The 18,430-nt window shown below is 44.2% G+C and overlaps 1 protein-coding gene across 1 annotated transcript in view; it reads left to right on the top strand.

Annotated features, from left to right (window-relative positions):
- Positions 1–18,218, top strand: part of LOC104161871 (multiple epidermal growth factor-like domains protein 6) — a gene marked incomplete at both ends in the record, with an annotated part of 73,546 nt that extends 55,328 nt beyond the window's left edge. Inside the window, 8 exon segments of the mRNA XM_009700446.1 lie at positions 1,702–1,830; positions 8,091–8,219; positions 12,882–13,010; positions 14,685–14,813; positions 15,326–15,451; positions 16,521–16,649; positions 16,833–16,976; positions 18,087–18,218. Of these exon segments, the coding sequence (XP_009698748.1) occupies positions 1,702–1,830; positions 8,091–8,219; positions 12,882–13,010; positions 14,685–14,813; positions 15,326–15,451; positions 16,521–16,649; positions 16,833–16,976; positions 18,087–18,218 (1,047 nt within the window).
- Between the last annotated feature and the right edge of the window lie 212 nt (positions 18,219–18,430).

Raw genomic sequence — 18,430 nt, 5'->3', positions numbered from 1 at the left:
GTCAGGCTCTTGCCCTTTGTGGCTTTGCAGGCAGCTCAGGTTCTCCGGCAGGGTGGATGTATCTCAGCATGCATTGCAGCAGCCTGTGCCTGCTTGAGCAAGGGGCAAATTCTCTGTGATGTGGACTGCGAAATCATTTGTGAAGTGTACTGACCCATTGCCATCACCTTGAAAGTCTCGGCTCCAGGCTAAACGCTGTAGGTTTGAAGAAAGCTCGGCTGAGAGCCTCACACCTCTTACTGCACTGGAATACTATTTTCCTTGCATAGATTCTCTGGGCTCTGACTGAAATTTCAAGTGAAAAGTAAACACTGAGCACGATCAAGCTTTTAAGGCACAAGTACGCTTCTATGTATTTCCTTGTTAAACTAGTGTAGGAGGCCTGATGCACGATGATCTGCAGCTTTGGGAATTGGAGGTGATGCAAATGGGATTTTGCGCTGATTCAACCCTGGGACTGGATTTCACCTGTAAGTGCAAAAAATGCATTCAAACAAATCCATGTTTAAACAACAGCCCATTTTCCAACACAGATGATTGAATGCAAAGAAATTCTTAAGGTACCTTGCTATCCTTCTGTCTCCCATCCCAACCTATAGCCTCTATAAGAGACCCAGGGCTCAGTTCCAGTTAGTAGGGGGTCACTAAGCCGCAGGAGCAACCGAATTCGTGCCGGCTCCGATCACTGCCCACCTACGGTACCGAATAGGCAACACCAAACCCACTCCTTTATTCCAGACACAGAGCTGTCTTTGAGGATCCTCGTTGTTTTTCTGTTCTCTGTGATTCTTTCCAGATTGCCTGAAAATCCCTTTGTTGATGTAAATGCTAAAATCATACACTTTTAAACGAGATCTGGCAATAATCTATGTAATTCATTTAAAGGGGAGTTCACAAGACCTTCAAACATGAATAGAAGCCCTGTAATATTGTGTTTAGCCAAGTATATCTCTGTATTTCAGCCTGTCCAAAATATCTAATGTGAATTAGGCAACTAGCCCTATTCTTAATTGATTTTCCTGTAATCCTGGAAGAAATTATTTTCGTCTTCAAGTGTTGTTTTCCTTCTTCCTATAGTGAGTACCATGCAAATCTTTTAAAACCCCTTACATTAACTGCGGTGGAAATGTAATTGTTAATCTGTCCCCCAGATGTAATGTTTTCACTTGAATTTTTCAAAGCAGAGCCTGAAAGTAAAGTATACAGCATTCAGTTTGGAGCCTTCTGAAGGAAGTCACCACATTTCATATTTTCTCCAGCTTTCAGGGGAAAGAGGATTTGCAGGAAAACAGAGGAGAAGGCCTCGAAAGGAGATGCAGAAGCTAGGAGCTTCCCCCCTCCTGGCCAGTGAAGTCCCAGAGGAGATGTGCACATAAGCAACTCCAGATCAGTGTGCAAAGTGTCATCAAGCAGACCCTGTGAAGTCGCAGGCTTTGCAGCTATCAAATGATATTAGTTTTCTGTGCAGAATTTAGTCTTTCAACACTCTGTTGTTTTTCTAAAATAGACCTTAATAAAAACAGCCCAACTTACCTGGATCCCAAGGAAAACACTTCATCGCATCAGTTTTAAAGCATTACCATTATACCTTGATTCTTCTTTTGGAAATAGAAAGAATTCCCATGTATGTAAAAATTCCCCATTGATCCCTGATCTGCTCCAGAATTCACCCATCATCTGGTTTTGATTCCTCCGCTGCAGGATGCCCCGAGGGAAGCTTTGGCCCGAGCTGTGCACAGAGCTGTCGGTGCCAGAACGGAGCTGCCTGCGACCACGTGAGCGGAGCCTGTACTTGCGCGGCGGGCTGGATGGGAACCTTTTGTGGAAAAGGTACTGTTGCTCCCTCTGGTCCCTTTCAGATTTATGCAGATGGGGGATTTTTTTTTTATGCAGAGAGTTGGTTTTACAGTTTACAGCACCTGATTTAAATAAACCACTGACGTTAATTGGAAGATGATGCTGAAATGTGCGCTTCCATTCTAACTCAGCAAAGCATTTCAACCTCTGCTAGGAAGACAGACTGAGAGAGTTGGGGTTGTTCAGCCTGGAGAAGAGAAGGCTCCGAGGAGACCTTAGAACAGCCTTCCAGTACCTAAAGGGGGCTTATACGGAAGATGAGGACAAACTTTTTAGCAAGACTTGTTGCAATAGGACAAGGGGTACTGGTTTTAAACTAAAGGAAGGTAGATTCAGATTAGATATAAGAAAAATTTTTCGCAATGAGGGTGGTGAAACACTGGCACAAGTTGCCCAGAGAGGTGGTAGATGCCCCATCCCTCGAAACATTCAAGGACAGGCTCAAGGACGGGACTCTGAGCAACCTGAGTTGAAGATGTCCCTGCCCACAGCAGGGGGATTGGACTAGGTGACCTTTAAAGGTCCCTTCCAACCCAAACCATTCATTGAGTGCCTAGTGTTGGGCACGTGTTTTAATGTGGTTAAAATTAAATACACGCTTAAGACTCCTGCTATATCACATCTTTATGAAAACTCTTTATAAGCAGAGTCCTACTGTTTGAACACTGAGCAGAAAGATGCTTGTCCTGCCTTACGCTTGGCTGTTCCTATTGCCTCTCTGAGACGTTTTAGAGAAAAACATGAATCTATGCATCATCCCAAAGGAATTCTTTAAGAACAGATATACTTTTAACTTTAATAAATCCAACAGATCATTTTCTATTACCTGATCATTTGGTAAAGTGCTGGAAAGGTTGGACTGGATCCCTTGGGTACATTATTGTGAGTCGGTCTGTGGCGTCGTCTAAGGAGGTTGCCATCGTGCTGCATCATTGTGCAGATCATAAAAAATACAGTCTTGAATACAACAGAAACAACACGTAGTCAGTCAGACATTATGAAAGTTATTTAAGTGGAAATGATTGAAGATTCTACAAATGATGATCATTAAGCCAAAGTCACAATTATTTTGCTTAGAAAGCAGCTTTATCAGCCAATTTTCAAAGGCAGCGTTTCAGCTACGGTGAAGCGGCAGCATTGGCGGGCAGCTGCTGCCCTCTGATGGGAAGGGACCTGCTCCACAGCCTCACCAGTCCTGGGGCAAAGGACCCCACTGACAGGAGTTCAGATATTGCTTTGGTTTCCCTCTCCTTCTTACCAAGAACTATTATACAAAACAAAGACTCTTTTCAGGGTTCTGCTGCAAAGCGTGCCTCATAATTTGTGGTATCTCCACTATGTCCCTTTTTAAAATGATTGCGTTGAACTCTGTTTTTGTAAGTCTATCCTTTTTTTTTTTTAATTATTTTTTATTGGAAAGCAATACAGTTATCTGTGGTGTTGTGTAAATGTGCTCGTTCCAGCAGGACTAAAAATGTTACAAAGAGGCTAAATATCCTTTGCCAAACTAGGTGTGAGGAATATGGAGAAGCCTGGGTGTCATCTATTGGAAAAAGAAATACAAGTCTCAGCTTCCCAATCAGTCATGTTGGACATTTTTATCTTTTTAAATTCCTGAAAGAAGGTTGTGGAGGAGAGAGTAGATTTTAGCACTTTCCGTTCATCACACCCTGTTTTCTACATGTTTTCTCTCAAGCAGGCAGAGTGTTTGCTCTGAGCTGACTTGTGTTACCTTTTCACGTAGAAAGTTTCAGCCAGAACGGTTTGGCTGCTTCCAAAAGATGAAGAGGGAGGAAAACGTGTGGGTGGTTTGCCCTTGGTAGAAACTTCTTGGCACCTTCTCTCTGAGGAGCTGTAGCACTTCTGTTTTTAGTGACTCGGAGACTGACAGGGTTTCCTTCTGGCGGGGATGTGCTTTTTGCCGTCTTTTTGGCAATCCACCCATGTTGGCCAAGCTCTGCCTTGCAGACAAGAATGTAGAGGTTGAGACCTGGTGCAACTGGGTTGCCCTGGACTTCTCACATACTGCTGAGTCTTCATCTCATGGCTGGGATGGACATTTTCATCATTGCAGAAATGTTGAAGCTGAAACTTTTGCAACCTTCTAAGTTCAAAGTCCTAGGAGAAGACAGTACCTTACAAAATCTAATATTGATTAATATTAATAATTAATATCACCCCTGCATAATGAGCGCGTTTGAACCTGCAGTCATTGCTTCTTGTATTTTGCATTGTGGTAGCATAGGATCCAGATTCAAGCTGAAATTCCAGAAGTCCCAAAATTTGTCTTAGGGTTTTCTTGGAATTGGTTTTCTTTTTTCGGGTGGGAACAAAGTACTGCTTTTTCTTTTCATTAATTTACTACCTTCAGTATGAAGTAGGGCTTCATGGGTTTACGTGCCACTCCCTGTTGCAAAACGCCACTTCAGTGGTCACTTCCAAGTTCTTTATTTGTCACAAATTTCCATAATGTCTTCTTATGATTTATTAGCATTGTTAATGTAATCTTACACCTTGCTAAGTCTCAACATCGGGCTTTTGTAGTATCTCTTTTTATGGTGAAGTTAACCAGGTTTATCCAGCTTACTCTGCCTCTGTGGATGCATACTAGCAGCTGTAGAAAGCTCTTGGAGGATTTATGGCACTTTGTTGAAGTCAATCTGTATTTGTCATTTTGAGCAGTCGTGTTACCAGCTGACGTGCTGCGGTATCTTGACTGGTAACCAGTGTTCATCCCCTGATGAGACAGCCAACCTAAGGGAAAAGCACCGTTGTGTTTGAATGTGCCATGGTGTTTGTGGCAGGGACAATGCTTCAGTCGTATTTCAGTTTTAACTGAATCAAGACAAACCTTTCAATTCTCTGGACTCGAGTATTTTGGAGGTATGACCCAAGACCTTGTATGTGATTCAGTGTTCTCTGAAAAGAGCATGAAGAGTAGGGACAGCGTGATGGCTCAGAAGGTGTTTGCAATATTCGGTGCAAAGCCACATCACCCTCCACCAGCACGGGACAGTTTCCAAGCTAACCAGTAGCAGGAGATACTGTTGCTGCAGGTTGCCGTTTCGTGAGACCTCGTTGTGAATTATTCAGGAGTTGACTGAGCTTCTGTGCCCTCAGCCACAGGGTACTTCAAAGAGACCTCACACTCTTCAAAGTACTTTTGTCTGTCCATCAGCATCTCAGTTCAGTCAACTTCAATCAGCTGTTCTTCATCTCCATCTGGAATCGTTCAGTCGTACTGCTGCCTCTCTGGTAGTGGTGTGATCATATACAATAATAATGGGTAAGAATAAAGCTATTGAGACCCTTCCAGAAAGAAAATTAGAAATTTCTGAAGGTGGTACATGCCTACTCCGTCTTTCAGCTCTGCTCAGTCCTTTGGAAAATTGAACCTTGTGAATCTTGTAACTCTTTCAAAAGAGTTGCAAAAGGAGCAGAACTGTTTCAGTTGCAAAATAGCTAAAGTGCAAATAAGGCTGAAAACCAAATAATTTACAAAGAAATGTTTGCAGTCTGTATGAACAACCTAGGAAAGGCTTCCTTTGCGTTTTCTTGAAGGCAGCAAGTGTTACAACCAGAACACTGAAGAACTAATGTACATTTCTTCACAAGGTCTCGCATTACCAAAGGAAAATGAATCTTTTTTGGTGGTTCATTGAGAGTCACACTGCTAGCAATGCCGCCAGATATCTTTCATATCTAAGTGGAGAACATTACATGCCTGGGGAGAAGGCACATGAGGCACATGTGGAGTTCTGGTTGTTCCTGAACTGAAGCGGCATCTAATGCCTCTATATCCCTGGACTGTGCAAAGGCAGTGATTGTAGCAAAAGGTGGTTTTGTAAGTCCTTTCTCTATTGAAGCATAGATAGCCTGACTAGTATTTTCTCCAGAAAAGGTGCCAACTGTGTTCACGCACTGCTGCAGGGCTGTGGTTTTAATGCACTTACAGCTAAACAGGCAAGTCTAAAAAAACCCAACAACAACAACAAAAAAAAAAAAACCACCAAAAAAACCAAACCAAAAACCCCACCGAACTCCAAAACCCAAACCCAATCTTTCTTGCAATAAATAGATAAATATATCAATGCTTACTCCAAATAAATGTAACCATCTGACATGCAGGAAGCCTGAGCCATGGGCCCCTGATGTCTGGCAGCCCAGCTGCCCCCCCAGCAAACCCAAAAGCACCCCAGCTGCGCCTGCCTTCGCCGTGTTACAAGCATGCCGAGCGAGCCGTCACCCTGCCCTGCACCAGGCTTGCTCTGCTCCTCTTTGGCAAGGCGATTGTTATAATTGATTTAATTCGGTGAAGTGCTGAGCATCTGGTGCTCCCGCTTTGAAGGTTGCGATTGTCTTCCCTGCACTATAATTCTGTTTAATTTTGTTCCCCGCTGCTCTCTGGTATGTGCTGTATGACCCAAGGCATGTGTCCAGTTACGGGATCAGGCCAACAGAAGAATTATCCAGTTCGCTGCTTGATCTGACCAAATATGCCAAAATGCTACACAATTAGCCCACAAACTGGAGGCAGCAGGAGTCTCAGGCTGTCCCTACAGTATGTTTATTAATGGATGCATGAATAACGCCCACGTATAGCCCTTGTGAAGGGCAGCACTCAACAGTTGGCATTTGAACTGCTGTCTAAACCAGCACTACCGCGGGACAGACTGACTGGGCTTCTCTCTTGGGATTTCAGCAGTTAATCATTATCATAAGATAGCCTAGCAAGATTTCTGTTTTAATAAGATAAAAGGGAAAAATAAATACTGTGCATGCCTAGGAATAACTGACAGCGCTGTGTAGTCCCTGCATTAAACAAAGAAAAACTCTGTCAGCCTTTGAAGTCACCTAGGGTTAAGTAGGAGAAGTCCTTTCTTGTGTGCTATGCCATACACACTACTGAAGCATAATAAATAAGGACATAAAGATTGAAACCACATGCTGATGTCTCTTCCTTACAACTTGATAACAACTCTCTCCCCAGTACGAACTGAACGGAGGCTAAATAGCCCAGGCGTGAAGAAGACACAGGGCAAGAAAATGGACAGAAGAGTCCAACGGTGGAAGATGCATATGGATAACGGTGCTCTCTCTCTGGTGGAGAGCTGTGAAGTTAGTGTGGAGGGTCATTGGGTAGCGTATGTGGTGATAATCGTCATAAGCCTCTATTGGGAAGGCAGTTGTTCTGATTTCATGGTAGAAGTGTGAGGATCGGGTTTTAAATATAAGTTTATATTGAACAAGGAGGACAAAGAGCTAAATTTTATTAAATAACTGCTTATTTAATGAGCACCATCGCTTCTGAGATGGGGATTCTGTGGATAGAATGACATACAATTGTGTATCTGCAGATTTATTATCATTTAGTATAACGTAATTATACATGTACTTATATCATCTAAACACACACACATATATATGCAGACAGAAAGGTTAAATTAAGGGTACATAGACAACATGATTCCTAATTATTTTTTTTTAACTCTGCATGGCAGCCTTAACGTTCCTGTAATGCAGCACTTTGGGTATGATGTGGCCCACTGACAAGCACTGATGGCTTATTTTCACTGCTGTCAACACTGGTACGGATGTAAATTGAATCCGTGGGGCTGCTTTTCCTTACGTGTCCGTGATGGTAGGTACTGAGCTCCTTAAGCTCCCTGGAGTTATTTCGCTGTGTTTAATTTGTCTTGGTTTTCTTTATTCGTTCTTTTTGCCAGGTTTTCATTTCAGCTCTGAACTACGACACTATGGCTTATGTTCGCTGCTAAAAAATCTTCAGAAAAGTGTCAGCAGAGTAAATGGGAGCATAAGTTTTGCATTTCAAAAGGCAGGGAGATCATCAGGAATGGCCCCATAGTTTTGCATTATGTTGAATTATTTCCTTTTTCCTCTGTCCATTACAGAAGCGCAAGTACTGGCTTGTGTGAACCCAGATCCATTCTTTCTCCTGTTTTATGGCTTTTCAGTATTCTCAACTGTGTTTTTCTGTGCAGAAGTCTGTTGGCTGTGTAAAACGGGTCACATTTTTTCTGAGACGCACGTAGCAGAATGGTGCAGGCTTAACCCTTGAAGCGACTTTGGCTCTTAAGCCTGGTCACAGAGTGCCGTGTGACGAAGCATCCATGAAAAAATGAGCAGCGCCCCGTGTTTTCAGATCTCTGAGCTAGTGTTCCTACAAAGAAAGAAACAGGAACTCTACTAAAAATTAATGTTTTTCATTTCAGCTTGTCCAGATGGATTCTTTGGGCTTGACTGCCACCAGGTGTGCAAGTGCAAGAATGCTGCTGGCTGTGACCATGTCCTGGGAACCTGCCGCTGCCTCCCCGGCTGGCTGGGAGAGACCTGCGAGCAGCGTACGTATGGGCCACCCTCACCATCCCTCTGCCAAACCCTTCCAGCCCTAACGTGGGTTTCTTCTGGGAATGTAGGCTGACCTACCAGGGTACAATTTTAGATAGGTCACATTCCTTTCTAAAGATGCCAAAAAAGGGAATAATTTTTGGTAGCTGTATAAATAATCAATGTTTTATTTTTAAACGCTGTTGGCACTTCTCAAACATTATAAGCATCAGTTTTTAAATAGCAGCACTGTCTTTTACCATATCACAAACCTCTGCTTTTTATTTTTGTGCAACATTAAGAGGTGAAATGTTGTAGTTCTGTTTCTGGTGTATCTTATCTAATTATCGATTATAAAGTGACAGATTACAAATGCGCAAAGTGGAAAAATCAGAACTGGGACTATTTTGCTGTTTAAGCATGACAAAATAGTTTTTCAACTAATTCTTAGAAAAATTTATTTGTTTTTAAGGAAAAAAGTCAACTTCCTAGGATTATCCCACTGTCTTTAAGCTAATAAGGATTTTTGGATGTTTATGTGTATACATTTACAAAATTAGCTCTTCTGAGAAATTGTTCACTAAAATTCATGGGAACTTAAACCATTTTCTTTAGTTGCATGGCATTACATATGGAGATCACATATTTGCAAAATTTAACAAATCTGTGGGAGTTTTTAAAGATTTTCAGATTTAGCCTCTGACCTTCCTAGTTTCGCTTTAGGATGATGTCATGGTCTATGCTTCCTTTTGAAAATATGACTGCCGTCTGCAGAGCTGTGTTGTAGAGCTAGGGTCCAAAGCAGCTCCACAAGGAGCCAACTTTCATTATTAGTGAACGCTTCCATAAGACTTCTTTAATCCATAGGTTGCAGATTTCTGCAATAGAAAATGGGTTTAATTTACAAAATAGAGAGAAATGTTACTTGTATTGAAACAATTCTATTCTCTAGCTATGCACCATGTTATAATCAGCCCTGGTTGAGGGCTGCGCTTGCTCTTCATAATATTTTTCCCTCATTTGCCCCCACCATGCAACGCAGCCTGTCTTCTGAAAGGGCTTCTCCTGAAAAATCCCCTGCTTTGTTGATTTACAGGAGGGTCAATGCTGGTGAATCTTTCCAGTTTTTAGATATTTCTGTGAACATCCCACCATTGCAGTCCTTTTTGCCTCCTCCATAGGAACACTTAGCTCTCCATCTCTCACCACCTTAAGATGGTGGAGGCAATACACCCCTGTGGGTGTAGATTAATGAGCTGACCATGAAATAAGTGGAAAGCCAGAGCCATATAACCCCACTGCAGAGCAGAAAAAGGTGCTCCTGAAGAGGTACAATCTTTGCTTCTTGGTCGCAGCCCATTTTTACTGCCAAGCCACAGCGTTAGCAATGTGTCACCTGCGCCTTTCCCGCTCCTTAGACTGCAGTAGGGATGGGAAGCTTTGTTACATATTTCATTAAATTCAATTAAGAAATGCAGCTCTTTCTCCACGACCTTCTGTGCCCTCCTCTACTTGCATAAGAAAAAAAACTATTTATTCGCTTGTGCCGCAGCCATTAGAGCTTTATGCCAGGTTGATTTATTTGTCACTCTGGTGAAGATGCCAAAGCCACCGAGGTCTCCTTTGCCTGTAAGTAAAAGAGCAAGGTCAGTTAACAGTGCAAAGGTTAACCTCCTTTTCTCTTACCTAAATGATGAATCTTCATTTCGATTTTTAAGACTAGACCTTGGCCAGGCTGCTCCAAAGCTGCTCAGAATAAGGCAACCATGGGTCAGAGACACCAGCTCACCGCTCCCCATCCTTGTTGGGTGTTTAATATTCACCTTGCCGGTTCCTGGGACTCACCAGCTCTAGTAGCTGGAAGGACAGCACTCGTGTTCAAGTAATCAGATTGCAGGCAATGTGCTGGAGGATATTGAGGAGTAATTTTGACATCATGGGATTTGAATTGATCTTAAGCCAGTCATGCAGTGCATTTTATACACTGATATCTAATTATAGCCAATACAAATAGTAATGCCTTTTGTTGAAGCTGCCTAATGCTTTCCATTACAAGACCGTGTTTTTCAATTGCTTGTAAATGAATTACATTAATCTGGGATGAAATCTTTCAAGCAAGTTCTGCCTCAGCTTAAGTTTGTGTTTGGTGATTTTTTTATTTTTGGAGGTTTTTTGAGTGTCCGTCTAAGATATTGTAAGTTTCCAAGAAAGAAGTTTAGGAAAAGTATGTTGCCTAATTATTTTTTTTAGTAAACTGTTTCATTGAGTGTTGTGACACCTCTGTGATACAGAAGTGAGGACTTTGTGCTAGAGATGCAACCTTCCTTTCTGTATACAAACTCATCCAAATTTTGCTGTCTCAAAAAAAACCCAAAACAAAACCAAAGAAACCCCAAAATCTCATGATCATATGGTGTGTAGTAGCTGAACGCAATTCAGCATCTGCATTTTGCCCTGATTCTATTAGTACTAAAAACGTCTCTTTCTGGAGCTGTTGGGGCTCTGCAGGATCTTCACAGAAATGGTTCCTTGTGGTAAAAAAAGAGACAACACTGGTTTGCAAAATAAATGAGTACAGAAAGATCAGCTCTGCCAGAGTCCCTGCTCAGGGATGCTGATACCCAGAGGTTTGACATTTTGTGGTGTGTGAGCACTTGACTTTGCAAATTCCCTGTTCTTTTGAAGCCGAAGCTTCATTTGGGGGAGAATAATCCACAGGAGCTGCATAAAATCAAAGCTTCTGGGCACCCTGTGGAGTCTCAGTGCCCATCATTTCCCTGTGCTCCCTGACACTTTTGATGGCTGTTGACTACCAGTCTGGAAGAAAATCTTCGGTTTCATGGGTTCCTTACTCCATGTGCAAAGTGGATTTTAAAGACTGCAAATGAATAAATCCTCCTCTTACAGAGGAAAGGCACCAAGAGGAAAATTCTGAAGCAGGAAAAAGTCGAATAATGTAAGCAGTTCTATTGCTTCTTCCCTTTGCACTCGTCATGAAGAAAGGAGAAGAGATTCACGGATATTTGTACATTCAGTTGTAGAACTTCATAAAATAGCTTCAATATATCACTTGTTATCTTAATCTTCAGAAAAGTCCTTTGATAATCAGAATTGTCCTACCAAAAAGCTAAAAAAGGTTTGTATCCACCCAATAGAATAATTAAAATTTTCTTCTCCAGAAATCTCTTCTTTCTTACCAGAATTTTCACTGGAAAACTCTTTGGTCTTCTTGGTAAGCATAACAAGAGCTTTGCACGCATAGTCTGAAAACCTCACACGAACCACCAGTAACCAGTCAGGGATCCTGGTTATGAGCTGGTTTTTCCTTTGGCTTGGTTTTGATATAGTTCTGGTCTGTATTGTGGAAATATTTAGTTCTGCTCCCAAAACCAAGCCAGAACTCTGTAGCATGGGCTGAACTTTTAACTTGGCAACCAAGCCTCATTTGCAGAACAAACTTTTAACTGTGATGGGACTGAGCTCCTGCACTTTCTTGTGGTTTCAGTGTGGATGGGGTCCAAGCGATGACAAAAATGAACACTGTTGAAAAGAAGTCCTGGGAGAAATGGTGTCTGTGAGAACGGTTTTGGGAAGCTGGAACTCCTCAGATGGGAAGAAAAGGGCTGAGAATGTGTCAGACACTGTCAACCAAGTTCACCCCTGAGATCAAGATGGTTTTCAGTCCCCAAGGGCATGTCCTCCTGCAGCACTGCATCTTGTTCTGCACACTGACACCCTCAAGGGCAGAGAGGTTTTGGTGAAAAGTCATTATTTGGGTCTGATCCTGGGAGTTGTCACATTCAGTGAGTGCAGGACACTCTTCTGGATCAGGGATCGAGGATTTTTGGGTTTGCCTCTCCACTGCGTGCCGGCAGCACTGCAGGGATGAGAGACGCTGACAGCTTCGTACGGGTGAAGGAGAGCCCCTGCAAGGCAGGCACAAAAACCGTGCAAGGAGACTATCCGACTTCATCAGCTCATTTTGTATTTTTTGCGTGATATCAGAAGCAAACAGAGTAGCAGTACTGTCTGTTTTCTACCATTTGAAGCTACCCAAATCTCCAGTGCAATGGAGACTACAGGAATTTTATCACTGCCATTTTTCATAGGCAGCAGCACTGAAACCGGAGCTGCAGCAAGCGTACGTTTGTGAGATGGCTGCGTTAAGTTTTCACCTGGGAGCCAGCTGCTTAACTAAATGCATTGAAAATATCACCCCTCTCTGACCAAAGAATGAGACTCTGGGTGAGCAAAGGCATCCAGCTGTGAAAAATGAACACTGAAAACAATGAAGTTGTCAGTTCTTTTACCAGGATGCAAATAAATACCCAGGCTGTCAAGCTGGCGGTTCTGCTGGACCATTAGTTTAGCACAAAGCCATTCTGCAGGGCAGGGGATGACAGCTGATCCATCTCCCAAGCGATCCTGCCCTTCAATAAAAACCTCTTCAGTACGTGCTATGATACATATTTTTAAGCCACGTTATTTAGCGTCAGGCATGGTTAATATATGGACTTAGGCACCCTTATGGTGTGAAAACTCTGTCATCGGAAGCCAGTTTCAAACTGATTTCCCTGGTGCAGGGTTGTGTGTCAGGTTTGCTCTGTGCAATGCCTCCTTTGATGCTTCCTGATGGAGTTTTATGGACTTCTCTCCTTGCAGCCTGCCGGGGGGAGCCTGCCGGGGGGACAGCTAGGGGCCAGGCTGCAGCCACGCTTGTCGCTGTCACAACGGAGCGCTCTGTCATCACATCACCGGGACGTGCCTTTGTAGCCCGGGGTGGAAAGGAGCCACCTGCCAAGAAGGTACGGTCGGAAATTCAAACCCCTGCCACAGGATTGTAGGAGGGAAAAAATAAGACTTCTACTCAGGGGGGCTTCATTGGTATTTTAATTGTCAGCTCATTGCCCTGTGTTCTCATTGGTTTTGTGGCCACGCAACGATGTGGATCGGTCCTTTAAATAAATCTGTGACATCGTGTTGCAGGGGCTGGGTGTAGGAGCTCGGCGTACACAGGGCAGAGGGGGCTGAAACAGCCATAAACTGGAAAGAGAGCTGATTTTGAAGGCTGATTAAGGGAGAAAAGATCCATAAAACTCCCAATTATGACACTGAAATGAAGCTCTGTTTCTTTTCTTATGGCCTGCTTTACTGTCCCGTGCGCCTGACTGATCCTCATCGTTACCGTATGCTGTTCCAGACATAGGCTAAATCCAGAACACGTGAAAGGCATTGGGACTTCCAGCCTTGGCGATTAGAGCAATACGTGTGACTCAAACACAAGCCCAACTCCAAGGAGCCTTAAGAAAAGAGACTGGCAAAGAAAGGCTGCACTGATGCTTACATTACACATCCTAATCCCCTGCATTCAAGCCGCTAGAAAAAGTCTGTCCATCCCCATTGCAGAAGGCACCTTTTTCTGTGCCTCCCCTGTAAGGTCCCTGGCTCCGTAAGCCGTGCCACGGGGCCGGGGATGCTGCTGCGGATGCTCCTGGGTGAGCTGGGCTTTGGAGTCAGCACCTCCACGCAACCAGCAACTGCCCTTTAGCGTACCGAGAGGACGGTTAGGGAAAGGGGATGAAAGCTGGCAGGGGCAGAGGAATATGTAAATTAAGTGAATCCCCTTTTAAAACCTAATATGAAGAGCTGTTCCCATGAGGGAATGAAAAATTAGGAAGGCACCATTGACATGTATGACACAACCTAAAATTTTCCGTTTTGCTTGAAGGCGTCAAATACAAAACCAAAGCAAAAGTTAAAAAAACTGTTGTCAAATATGAAGGCATTGTCAAACATACCTTTTTTGTTTAATGGTACATTTTGGGATTTCTTTTCTCTTTGGAGGTAAGGAGGTAGAATAAGTATGTGGGGCTGGGTGAGCCATCCTCTGGTGACTGTGCTTTTGCAGAGTGAGAACTTACTCCCATGAGCATCTTAAAAAGCGGCCACTCTGGCACATGACAGAGGTGTGTATTTTTTGTACCAAAAAATTAGGTCCTGTTCGTAGGAGCTGATTGTGATGGGAATTAATAAACTTGCTTAATTAAAATCAGGTAAACTGTGAAATGTCATCAGCCAGCTGTGGGTAGAAGGATCAATTAGAAAAGGAGTTATGATTTTAAGAGGACTGTACAAAGAAATTCTGAAAACAGGGAAATCAGTTACTTCACTCCTTGGTGTTGAGAAAGCTGGAAGGAACCAAGAGATGTTTTTCATAAGCGCGAGCAGAAAATCTCAAGGCCGTTTGGTGGATCATAGCTAATTCACTTCAGCGCCTATTTTGTTCTCAGACAGGTTTTACACTGGTCTGTGTAATTCCTTATCAGTCATGGCCCCATTTTCACTTGGTTGCACCTCCCACAGCATCTCCACAATCACCAGGGCGAGAAGCGGGTGTAAGCTGGGAAAGGCTATGTTTAACCTGCGTTCTTCTCCTGCGCTTCTTAATGGAAGGCTTTTGTCCTACCTCCTCTTCGCAGCCTGTCCTCCTGGATGGTATGGTGTAAACTGCCTACAGCGCTGCGTCTGCCATGGCCAGGCGACCTGTGACCGTGTGACGGGCGAGTGCCGGTGTCCCCAGGGTTGGACAGGAATAGCATGTGAGCTGGGTAAGTCTCATCACCTCCTCCATCCATCCAGCACCTCGTCTCAGCCGCTCTGCAAGTCACCCAGTGCTGGTGAGATCTGGTTTGAGACAGGGCAGAGAAAGAGAGAGGAAGGGCAGAGGGCTGGAGAGCACCAGGTGTGGAGAGGTTGAAAAAGTTGGGATTGTTCAGTCAGATATGAGAAGACTGAGGGGAGATATGGTATTGGCACTTGAACGTACCATGGTGCTAGAAACTTGCTGGACGGAGAAGAGGAATAAGCTATTCTCCGTCCCTTGGGGACAGGAAAGACAGGTAATGAGTTCAAATTGAGGAGAAAAAAATAATAAAAGAAATCTTCCAAGAGGAAAACCACGTATTTCTAGAGAATTTTGTCAAGGGAGGCTTCAAAATCTCCCTCACTGAAGGTTTTTAGGACCAGCTTAGGTGGCTCACCATCTTTGAGAGGCATAAGTGTGTTCTTCCTGGAGCCCCTCCAGCCTGAGCCCCCATCAGTCTCCCCCATCTCGTTTCAGAGTGTGGGGACGGGAGGTACGGCGAGGGCTGTGAGCAGAACTGTACCTGTCGCCATGGGGTTTGTGACCAGCACTCGGGGAAATGCATCTGCCACGCCGGCTGGACTGGGGACCGCTGTGATGCTGGTAAGGGCAGTTCCTCCTGCGGATGCTTTATTTTAACACTCTTGTCTGCAATCGGCCATTTCTGCCTCCACGATATGAAGTCTGTTTCTATTTTGTACTTAATTTTCCAGTATTCTGCAGGTCAATAAGAAATAGCATTGCCGTGAGCACTCACTGTGTGTCTCGGGAGCCCCGCAGGCAGGTCTCTGCCCAAACACAAATACATGCCCTTTTCCAAATCACTTTATCTCCTCCTACTTCTGTTCCCTGCCTGCTAAGAAAATGAAGATATTTTTCTACCTTACGGGTGCAAGGAAGAACATACGAAAGGGAGCAAGTTGTAAGGAGAGTTTGCCAGATCAGCCACATGCTGCTGCATCTCTGTGGGTCATTGAGGGGAGCTCAGCACATCGGACTGTAACGGTTCCGATTGTACCGATCTTACATGTGGTCCAGATTGCCCAGATTTGCCATAGCTGTCTGGAATGTTTAGAGCCGTGTAAGTCCCTGAAATAGAAATCTCGTAAGCAGTAGATATCAGATGACTTGAAATGTGCTTTCAGCTCAACCACGGAGGTGCTGTGGTTTTTGGAAGCCACAAACAGTTTTCTGACATCTCCTGAGGTGCTGAGGACTCACAAAACCTCTGCCACCGGTGTGACCTGTCAAGTCTTTGCCGTGCCTACCTTCCTTTTCTTCAGGCCTCGCTTTCTCTTTGATTGCTTTGCAGAGACCTGTGAGGTGGAGAGCAGTACGTGGACACAGCTTTTCACAGTTCAAACAGCTGGCCCTCTGTCTATGCATAATTGTGTAAAAGTGAATGGCATCACCACCTCTGTAGACACCATCTGGATTTGTACTCTAGACTATGACTGAGTCTTTGCAAACTTTCATGTGCAGACTCATTAATAGCCAACGCTAAATACTTTTAATATTTTTAATATATTCTCTTTCAATGATATTTTCTGGGCATGCAGTCTTCTAAATATACATCGCCATGTGCAAGAAGAACAATATTGGCTCATTTGCCAGCGACGGATGCTTTCCATGCAGCAGGAAGAACTGTTGCTCACTCTGCTTCTCTTCTCAGCGTGCCCCCCGGGATTTTTTGGGAAGCGGTGCGAGGAGCAATGTGACTGTGTACACGGCTTGTCCTGCCACCATCAAACTGGAGCGTGCCACTGTGAAAAGGGATGGCGAGGGAGACAGTGTGACAAACGTGAGTGTCTGCTGGGCGTTCACGAAGCAAAGTTCAGGTTGGTGCATACGTTCCAAATCCGGAGCTGGTGACGGGATCCTTTTGCTCCCGCGTTGCTCCATGGGGTCGGTCTGGAGGTGCTCACGGGGATGGGAGTAGCAGATCCATTGGAGTGGGGGTAGCTTTGCCCTGTTCCCTAACAAGGACCGGTTGCACCATTGCAGCTTCTTGGCCGCTACGGCATGGGCTGTGCCCAGCGGTGCCGGTGCCCTGCGGGTACCCCCTGCCATCACCTGACGGGCGAGTGCGGCTGTCCTCCAGGATTCACCGGCTATGGCTGTGAGAAAAGTAAGTTTGTTATAAGAATGCAAATACTTCCCTTGTAAATGCATTAAGAAATTAATTTCTTTAATAAAAAACCTGATGATATAATGCCTGAAGGGGGAGGAGACAACAACCTCACAGCAGTGAAGATGGACAAGGGCTGCTTGTCACTCACCCAAATGGTTTGGCCGGTTCTGACCTCTGTGCCTGGCACAGTTTGGGCTGGCAGCGTTTACCCTCTCTAGGTTTGTGGCTCTCAGGCTGGCAGGGAGCAGCGGGGGGGGTAAACTGGATCAAAATAGACCGAGGAGATGCCAGCAGAGCCCGGCTCCTGCCTGCAGCCGTCACTGTGCCATGGATAAAGCAGCGGCTCTGCTTTCTATTGGCTTTGTCCCCGTGGGAGTAGCGTCTATTCCTGCTCTCAGAGCTCATGGAAATGTCATTATCTGGTTTTTCTTCAGTGTTGAGTTTGGCCGTCTTAGCTGTCTTTGAACGCAGGTTCGTTCTGTGACCTCGGCTCCGTCGTTTTAACTTTGTTCTTCCTTACAACGTTTTGCCTGAGCACTGCTTTAGCAAAAAGAAAAACAACAACAAAAAAGAATTAAAAGAATTGACGTTGGTGTCCCATATTGTCCGCTAAGGGACACTAAATCCTGCCGCACAACCAGGGCAACTTAATGGAAGTGAGACGTAGGAATTAGATGTGGAAGGTCCAAAACCTGTAGGTAATGTGGCTGTCAACAGGCAAAATGAAACCTGTAAAGATGTTGGTGCTACAGCAGCTTTGCAAGTTTAAACTCCCTGCAAAAGGTAGAATGTCTTTATCCCCATGCCTGGTCCCTTGTGAATTATACTGTTATTTTAGTCAATTTTATCTGACATTTCCCTATGATTTTTTCCTAGTGACAAGAAAATTGTATCTGGCCCTTGACAGTTGGGCACAAATTGACTGAATGAAACAAAATCAAGCAGTGAAGTAACCCCCAAGTAAATGTAATAAATCCAAAGTCCCGAAGGAGAGCGTCATTCTGTAGGCAGGGATTTTATTTAATAAATTTGAGCTTGCTCTTTGTTTGAGTGCTATATTTACCAAGACAAATTTAATTTATTGGCTTACGTTTCCTCTTCCCCAAGCTTGTCCACCGGGCACGTATGGTAAGAACTGTAACCGAGTATGTCAGTGCTCTGCCGAGAATGAGGAATGTCACCCGGTGAGCGGCCCCTGTGGGTGCCGCCCGGGGTACTACGGTGCCCGCTGCAACCTCCGTGAGTATCTTTGGGGGCTGCCCGCTTTCTGAGCAAGGACTGAGTTATGCAGAAGCATGTGCTCGTCCTTTGAGTTCATCTGTGTCAGTACCTTCAGTGTTGACTGACTCAATAAAGTATACAAAGGTTGGGTTAATTTACAATAATAAAAATACCTGTATTATTGCAAGGGATTAATGAATTTTTTTAAAAAAATTAAAAATTAATTTTTT

Source organism: Cariama cristata, unplaced genomic scaffold (assembly GCF_000690535.1).
Source record: "Cariama cristata isolate BGI_N322 unplaced genomic scaffold, ASM69053v1 scaffold18535, whole genome shotgun sequence".
In the NCBI taxonomy this organism is placed as follows: Eukaryota; Metazoa; Chordata; class Aves; order Cariamiformes; family Cariamidae; genus Cariama; species Cariama cristata.
Note: the sequence above shows the minus strand (reverse complement) of the source record. Positions and strands in the feature narration are given on the sequence as shown.